Genomic DNA, 9,363 nt, shown 5'->3' with positions numbered 1-9,363 from the left:
ATATTAAGATACTCAAACAGCCCCACAGAGCAGTCTATGTGGTAACAAACTGAGGCCTCTTGCCACACATCAGCCTGAGGACTGACTGGCCACCAGTTAAGCAAGTAAGCATCTTGGAAGCAATCTCTCTAGCCTCAGAGAATCATTTAGATGACTAACACCTTGTCTGCAACCTCATTAGAGACTGAGCCAGACCCACCCAGCTAGATTACTTCTGAATTCCTGAGCCACAGAAACTGTGAGATGATAAATGTTTGTTCTTTTAAGATGCAAAAGATTTGGGTGGGTGCCTGTGGCTCAGTGGGTAGGGTGCTGGCCTCATATACTGAGGGTGGTGGGTTCAAACCCTGCCCCAGCCAAAACTGCAACAAAAAAATAGTCGGGCTTTCTGGCGGGCACCTGTAGTCCCAGCTACTCTGGAGGCTGAGACAAAAGAATCACCTAAGCCCAGGAGTTGGAGGTTGCTGGGGGCTGATGCCATAGCACTCTACCGAGGGCGATAAAGTAAAACTCTGTCTCTAAAAAAAAAAACAAAAGATAACTAATATACCATTTCTCAGTCTTGTTTCTGTTGATATACTAAAATGATAGTATTTAGAGGCTCCTATTGAATGAGATTTTCTCTGTATTACACATCCAGAAAGTACATACTTTTATCAGAATATTTTATTTCAAGAATTAACAATTATTGCAAAACGTAAAAACAATATAGATACTTCCCTGAGTATAAAGAATTAATTCTACAATAAAAGACAGTTACAAAATTAAGCAATTAGAGGTGCATAATTCTCTGCATTTAATTAGCCTCCATTACAAATTTGTTCTTACAAATCTCATGTATGTTGGAACTTGAATGTTTAAAAAAACCCAAATAACTCATTTTGCACCTGTGATGTTATGGTTTCAGTCTGATCTGTCTTTATCAAATTCAAGGGCAATTTTTAAAGCAGTGCTATTGAGACCAACAGATTGCATGTTACATATGATAGAAACAATTATTCCTCTTGGAGGAACCTTGTTATTTATAGCCTCTGTATCCAGTTCCTCAGGCAGCACCAGTAGGACACTACTGGCACCCACTGCACCTCCAGTGTGCGAAGCATAATGCCGCTGCTTCCGACAAGAACCATATGTTTGCTTCTTTTCCACGACACCCCATGCCATTGCATATTTACCCTCTTTATCCCAAGACATCTCTGTGTTAGGGACTGGTGTCCAAATCATAACCATTGTTTCTGGTTTGAGGTATCCAGGTAAGAGATTTTCATTTGAGTCCTTAAACAGCCCGACTTGGTAACCATACAGCATTGCATTTCCAAATTTCAGAAGGTCACCCACTGTAGACAGAAATCCACCACCAGCCCATTTATAGGAGTTATCCACGTAGGGTGTGTTGACAAGACGTCTCTTTTTATTATAAACATAAAATCTAAAATGAAATAAGAATGGTAATTACAAATTTCATGGTAATTATGACTTTACCTATAATGATAGGAACGTGTATACACGAGACAGATTGTATTTCAATGTAATGATCACATATTCTTGGAAACTGTAGCAACTAATTTTCAGTATGATTCAGATCCTAGTGACATACAGATAAACAAATAAGGTAGTCTAATGATCTTTCCAATTAAAGCATAGAAAATGATTTTTCCTGTTGGTATGGCTTGCTCATGCTGAGTGTATCAAACTTAATATTGGCAAAAATACATTGATTAATATTAGACGTGATATATTTGCCCTGTGCCTACAAAGAAAAACCTATCCTTTGGTAGATATTCCTAGTCCTTGGACTTAATGTTGAATTATAAATCAAACAGTACCTGGCACCTAGTAAGTGTCCCTCAGTAACTGTTGAATGCACAACAAATAATAGCTATCATTTCTTTAAGTAACTACCAAAAATGTGAAAACTGCTTTATAACCCAAAGTGTACACAGGGGCATGTTTGGGAATAGGTTACTATTTGTAAGAAGACTAGATTTCTTATATAACAATATCAAAGCAGTATCACGTGTAATGATGTGATATGGGTTTGAATCCCAACTCTCACTCTTACTAGGTTTTTATGTTTATTTGATTTGATTTGAAAAAACACACAGGGGCTCAGTGGCTCATGCCTATAATCCAGCACTTTGGGACACTGAGGTGGGAAGATTGTTTGAACCTGGGAGCTTGAGGCTGCAGTTAACTAATCAGGGGTCCTCAAACTTTTTAAACAGGGGGCCCTCAGACTGTTGGAGGGCCGGACTGCAGGCCCCGGGACGAGTCGGCTGCTAAGCAGGACAGGCAGTGGCAGCAAAAACACCTGGCAGGCTGGATAAATGTCCTAGGCGGGCAGCATGTGATTAGGCAACTCTGTAAATATGAACTAACTTATTCTTACAACAATGTTAGCAGGTGGGCACCATTATAAAACCCTATTCTACAGACATGGCACAGAGTGTAAGGAACGTGTCTGAGGTCACATAGCTTAGAAGTGGCAAAACTGCATTTGAACCCAGGAAATCTGGCATCCCTATTCTATACTGCCTCTTTGCTTCAGCATCCTAATTTGTAAAATGGGATGAAAAAGTCTACTTCGCAGAGTTAGGAATATATATATAAAGCACTTTTCACATTTTTGGTAGTTACTTAAAAAATGATAGCTATTATTTGTTGTACACTCAACAGTTACTGAGGAACACTTACTAGCTGCCAGGTACTGTGTGATTTATTATTTTCTGAGACAAGGTCTTGGTTTGTGGCTCAGGCTGGATCACAGCTCATTGCAACCTCGAGCTCCTAGACTCAGGAGGTCCTCTCACCTCAGCCTCCTGAATAGCTAGAACTATAGGTGGGTACCCACCAAACCCACCTAATTTTTTTTATTTTTTATAGAGAAAGGGGTCTCAATATGTTGCCCAAGCTGGGCTAGGTACTATTTTGACGCTAGGATAAAGTGTTAAAAAAAACCGAAATAAACAGATAAAGTGCCTTATCTGAGGAGGTTTCTTTTTTAGTATGAGGAGTTTGTACCAATCGGTGGTGGGGAATCTGTAGCCTTGGGGACCTTTGAGTGTGGCCTTTTGACTGAATACAAATTTTATAGAACAAATGCCTTTGGATTTGGTCAAGGGGCTACACTTGGGGATCTAAAGGGTCACATATAGTTCCCCACTTTCGTTAGGCAAATGAAATGAAATCGCAAAATAATTAGACAAAAAGGAAACTTCACCCATGGGGATCCTTTCTTTCAAGAATCACAATGCAGTGCTCTTAGGTCTGCAGTTTGCTGACTGCCTCACCTCTAATGACTGTTTTACCTTGGCTGTTCATAAGCACTGTCAGACCTAAGTCTACCACCTAAACGGTTCTATCTCTAATATCTCAAACTCAGAACTTTCTTCCTATGACAATGACTTCTAATCTTTCCAACGCTCCAAATACACCTGCTCTCTGCCCTCATTGTCTCCACATATGTTCCTTGCTTCTTCCCTGTTTTCTTGGGCCTACTGATTCTACCTGCTCTTTAGAGAGGCTGAGGGCATATATAGTTTGAACAATGAGTCTTTTAAAAAAATTCTTATATGTCTCCTAAAACTGAGGTCTCCAACAGCTAGACTACAGACTGGTACCAGTCCATTGCCTGTTAGGAACCGGGCTGCACAGATGGAAGTGAATGGTGCTGTGTGACAGCGAGGGAAGCTTCATCTATATTTACAGCTGCTCCCCATGCCTTGCATCACAGCCTCAGCTCTGCCTCATGTCATATGCCCTTAGCACCACACCCACCAACAGTCCCCCCCCACCCTATAGAAAAACTGTTTCAATGAAACCAGTCATAGTGCCACTGCCCTAAAATTCCAAGACATAATATGAGCAAAGTAGGGCTGAGAATTAGGAATGGGGTGGCCTCAGACATGTGTCTGGGCATGGTGGGTCATGCTAGTAATCCCAGCACTTTGAGAAGCCAAGCCAGGAAGATCACTTGAGGTCAGGGGTTGCCTGGGCAACACAGCAAGACTCCATCTCTTTCCCATTCACAACCCCCTAAAATTAGCTGGTGGCATGCATCTGTGTTCCTACCTATTGAAGAGGATAAGGTGGGAGGATTATTTGAGCCCAGAAGTTTGAGGCTGCAGGCTGCAGTGAGCTATGATTGCATCATGGCATTCTAGCCTGGGCAAGAGAGCTAGAACTTGTCTTAAAAAAAAAGTCTACAGGGGATCTTAATGTGTTCTTTTGAGAACCAACAATTCAATATGTGATTTTCTCACGTCTCAAAATCACATGTCTAAAACTAATCTCTTCTAAGCCTTCTTGTCATACTTCTTCTCTCCGTTAAAACCCTCATTATAAAACTTTTGATGACTCTCTTGCCCTCAATTTTTATATCCAGTAAGATGCTAAAAGCTATTTCTTCAATCTCTGCTTGGTGTCTCACCCTTCTCCCTTCTTTTTGTTCCTATTGTCACTTCCATATTTTAGGACATCATTACTTTCTGCCTCAACTCTGATTACACTTGTAATTCTAGCCAATCAAGTAAAGTTAAATCCAAAAGAAGTTATAAAAATTCAATGGAAATCAAGCAGGCTACAGGGGAGATATGTGAAATCATACCTAAAGGCTATAACACACACTATCTGGGTGACAGGCATACTTAAAACTTTGACCCAAGGGAGCAGTATGAAAGCAATCCATGTAACTAAAACATTTGTATCCTCATAATATTCTGAAATAATAAAAAAGAAGTTACATAATAGAAACACATTTTCTTACTGAGAAGTATTTTTTAAAGTGAACTCCGAGCTCATAAATCAGAACTACCAAGATCTTTGGCTAATCACCAGCCTTGCATAACTTCCTTTCAACATTAAAGCATTTTAAACCACTTATATTAAGATTGGAACTCCTCAGTCATTACTCTTTTAAATATGAAAATATGCTGAATTCTAGACTTTAGATTTCTAAACTTTAGGCAAATTCTAAACTTTAATCTCTTGGTTCTCTTTCACAGCAGACAAGTTAGTAGCTTTTCTTTTCTTTCTTTTTTTTTTTTTTTGATAAAGTGTCTAACTATATTGCTCTCAGTAGAGTGCGGTGGCATCGCAGCTCATGGCAACCTCAAACTCTTGGGCTTAAGCAATTCTCTTGCCTCAGCCTCCCAAGTAGCTGGGACCATGGGCGCCTGTCACAAAGCCTGGCTATTATTTTGTTGTTGTTATTGTAGTTGTCATTGTTGTTTAACAGGCCTGGGCCAGGTTCAGAACCCACCAGCCTCAGTGTATGTGGCTGGAGCCCTAACCACTGAGATATGGGCACCAAGCCAAGTTAATAGCTTTTCATAGAAATAATTTTCTTGAGCTGAATGACAAACTTTACTATTTCAAATTCCTAGGAAATTTCTGCTTCAAAGAATGGAATATAGACACATGTTCTTGAGTAAGTTACTGGGACTTTCTTTTAATTAAATAACTGAAGGAATGGTACCAGATGACAAATAGCTTCTTCATTCTTATTTAAGAATCTCCAGATTGTGCACAAGAACCTTCTATAAAACCACAGAAATCTATATCTACAAACTTAGCAATTATTTTTAAATGCTTCTTAACTACCTTTGTAAATAATTATGTATCCTTTGTAATTTATTGTTATGAGAAGTTTTAAAACAATTAAAAATATATATTATAAAAAGCTAATCCCGGGGCAGTGCCTGTGGCTCTGAGGGGTAGGGCGCTGACCCCATATGCCAGAGGTGGTGGGTTCAAACCCAACCCCAGCCAAAAACAGCAAAAAAAAAAAAAAAAAAAAAATTAATTAATTAAAAAAGAAAAAGCTAATCCCACTTTAAAATTCAGCATTAATGTTTGGGTCAAACTGCTAGTAGAGAGTTTATCACCTATAGGCACACAAAAGAGGTAGATAAGAAACAATTCTTTAAAAAAAATCTTTTTAAAAATATCAGATTAATGGGCAGCGCCTGTGGCTCAAAGGAGAAGGGTGCTGGCCCCATATGCTGGAGGTGGCAGGTTCAAACTCAGCCCGGCCAAAAACTACAAAAAAAAAAAAATCTGATATATATATATCAGATTAATATGAGGGTACACATGATTGGGTTACATTGTTTACACTTCTATGGTAAAGTCCAAGTTCTACTTGTTGCCTTCACCCAGGAAGTGTGCCGTATACTGGTGCATTGTTCCCTTTGGCTGGGAACTTGCCCAACCATTCCCCTCTTCTTGAATTTACTAGTTTTTCCCTCAAGTAAGCACATCATCATTAATCTACTAGTTTCAATTTAGTATTGAGCACATGTGATGCTTGTTTTCCCAGTCCTGTGATACTTTACTTAGGAGAGTGTTCTCCAAATCCATCCAGGTTGTTACAAAAGATACAAAATCTCCAGCTCCTTTTATAGCTGAATAGTATTCCATGGTATACACATATCACTGCTTAGAAATAGGAACAATTCTGAATTATGGAAAGCATTCTAAAAAATAAATAGAAGGGAAAGGCCATATCTATACTGTCAAAATATAGAAAACACTTCAGAAAACATTCATTTTCTTTGGTTTTGGTCCCATTCAATTATAAAATTAGAGATTTTTGTTGCAAACATTGTGCCAAACACATGGAAAATGTGACCCAGGTCTAGTAGTCAGTTAAGGCATTGACTAAGAATTCTCCCCAGTCAACAAACTGAATGCCTTTCAGTGGCAAGAACATTCATTCCATTCCCCCGTATAGTTTATTTACTACACTGAATCAATATAGTTATTTGCCTATTCAGAATCAATGTTCCTATTCTTTCATTTAAAAAAAACCCTGATTTTATTCAGGACAATCATGTTCCCTCTAAAAACTAAAAATCCTTTGCCTCCCTTAACAGCTAAGTGTGTCCTTGTGGCTAAAATTCTAACCAAAGTAATGTAAGTAGTATTGTGAATAGGAGTCTGGAGAAATATTTCCAACAGGTGACAGACATTGGATGGCATTATTTTAAATGCACAGATACACACAAAAGTGATAAAGAAGATAAACATTTACTCTTGAAAATACAATAATAACTCTAAAACACCTTAGTCAGGATATTATAAACAGATTTACGATTACACTCAAGAAATCAGTAGACTAAAAAACAAAGCTGGCAATGTCTTATTTACTGCAGAATAGTACCATAAAACAAATGAATGGACAGATTGCATTTATTAAGTTTTGCTTTAAGATTTTCTTGCACATAGCTGGGTGTGGTGGCTAGCCTGTAATCCTAGAACTCTGGGAGGCTGAGGTGCGTGAATTGCTTGAGCTCATGAGTTTGAGACTAGCCTTAGCAAAAGCAAGACCCTGTCTTTCCTAAAAACAGAAAAACTGAGGCAAGAGAATTACTTGAGCCCCCGTTGGAGGTTGCTGTGACCTATGACACCACTGGACTCTACCCAGGGAGACAGCTTGAGTCTCTGTCTCAAAAAAAAAAAAGATTTTCCTGCACGTACATAGCCTTGAAAAAGATTCCTTTGACTCCCTGAACACCCCCCCAAAGCTAGTGCCTTTAAACCAATTATTACCAAAAAAGAATCAGATTGAGATTTAGAGAACCAAATATAGATTGTATCAAATAAAAACAAAGCAAATGGACAGAACATTTTCCTAGGTATATTTCCTTCTGTTTGTAGTGCCCTATTTTATTTCAACAGTCCATTTAATCTAACTGAAATGAATCAACCACCCTTTTAGAACCATTGTGTACTACTAAAAACCTAAAAAACAACGAAAGTACCAAAACAACCTCCCCTCCAAGTAAAAACAAAAACAAAAAGCCCAGAGCTGATAGGAACATTTAGAAACAGAAACCCACTGCCTTTTTTCCAAAAATGGGAGATAAATTAATTCACCCTCATACACCATAGTTTGATTTCAGTGCAAGTCACAAATTAGTCACTGATCAAGAAAACAGCAAATGATAGCTGATCTGCAGACAGTACATTTCAGCACATTTCAGCACATTTATACAGCCTTAATTTCCAGTTTGGAAAAGAGGCTCAATGAACATACAGGACGCCCTTCCCCCGCTTACATATGGATTTGGACATTCATTTTCAAATATGAAGATCTATATCAAAATAAGGTCAGGCATCTATGCCTGAATCTTTTCAGGTTCTCTAGTGAATCCTTTACTAGACAACTGCCTCTAGTTGTCATTTCTTCTCGTGCTTTCCAGTAGAAGATACTGCTATATCTAAAAATAACAAACACAAAGGGTCTGAAGTAGTTGAGAATCACAGGCTGTTTAAAAAAATTAAAATTCATTGCTTGTGGCTAACCTAATTTCTTTTGGATCCCCAAAATCTCAGGCCATAAACTGATTTGTAATGTATATTTAATAATTTTCAATAAGCTGGCAATTGAAAAATGATAATTTTGTTAAATACAATTGAGGATTGAATAAAACTAATGTTGGGATTGGAAAATTCCCAAAAAAAAAAAAAAGGCCATCATTTCATTGCTTTCTTTACAAAGTACCATTAAGCTTATAAACTCCTGACTCATTTCCTAATATTTGACATACATAACTCCTGTAAGTACTCTGTTTGTTCTTTCTGAGTTAAAGAATTTTTTTTTTAAGTTACCAAGGGTTTGTTTGCTTTTCCTATACTTTTTCCTCTAATGATGAAAAGCAAAATTACTTTAAAAGGTAAAATAAATCTTTATTGCGTTTGTCAACTTTTTTTTTTTTTGCATTTTCTGGAGTGTCTCAAATATTTCTGTATAAAATAATCTCAAATTTCAAAAATTTAATGATTAAAAAATTCAAATACTTCCATGTGTAGTTTTGAAGTGGAACAGTTCAAACAAAGAATCCTTATGTATTTGGCTTACATCATTTTAATACTGTTTCATTTCAATTAAACATTTAAAGTTTTCAGTACTTTCATATTGTTGTGCTTGAATAATTTTAGATTACATAAATCAGTAGCTAACATTCTAATCATAGTAACCCCTTCATGACACAATGCATGAAATAAACATTTTTAAGGCTAAAAAGTTGACTAAACCCTTTTCTAGTATACTGGTAAATGAATCAAATATGAAATTATCTAAAATCATAGCATTTTTCCATCCTAAGGATAATTTGTCAAAGTCAGTGTTCTGAAGCTCCACAAATCATATTAAAATCTCCTAAGGCGGCTTGGCGCCTATAGCTCAACCGGCTAAGGCGCCAGCCACGTACACCTAAGGTGGCGGGTTCGGATCCCCAGCCCGGACCGCCAAACAACAATGACAGCTGCAACCAAAAAATGGCCGGGCGTTGTGGCGGGCACCTGTAGTCCCAGCTACTTGGGAGGCGGAGGCAGGAGACTCGCTTGAGCCCAGGAGTT

At 38.0% G+C, this 9,363-nt stretch overlaps 1 protein-coding gene across 2 annotated transcripts in view; it reads right to left on the bottom strand.

Moving 5' to 3' along the window:
- Positions 1-651: 651 nt before the first annotated feature.
- Positions 652-9,363, bottom strand: part of LACTB (lactamase beta) — a 17,559-nt gene continuing 8,847 nt past the window's right edge. For both annotated transcript variants that reach the window (XR_002771947.1, XM_003784400.2), the window contains exon 6: positions 652-1,429. Coding sequence is in view for 1 of the 2 variants with exons in the window: in XM_003784400.2 (XP_003784448.1) it covers positions 904-1,429 (526 nt within the window). In the remaining variant the exon portion in view is untranslated. The remainder of the gene's footprint in view (positions 1,430-9,363) is intronic.

The sequence above is a fragment of the Otolemur garnettii genome, unplaced genomic scaffold (genome assembly GCF_000181295.1).
Source record: "Otolemur garnettii isolate 467f Iridium unplaced genomic scaffold, OtoGar3 scaffold00011, whole genome shotgun sequence".
NCBI classification, from domain to species: Eukaryota; Metazoa; Chordata; class Mammalia; order Primates; family Galagidae; genus Otolemur; species Otolemur garnettii.
This window is presented reverse-complemented; position numbering and strand designations above follow the sequence as displayed.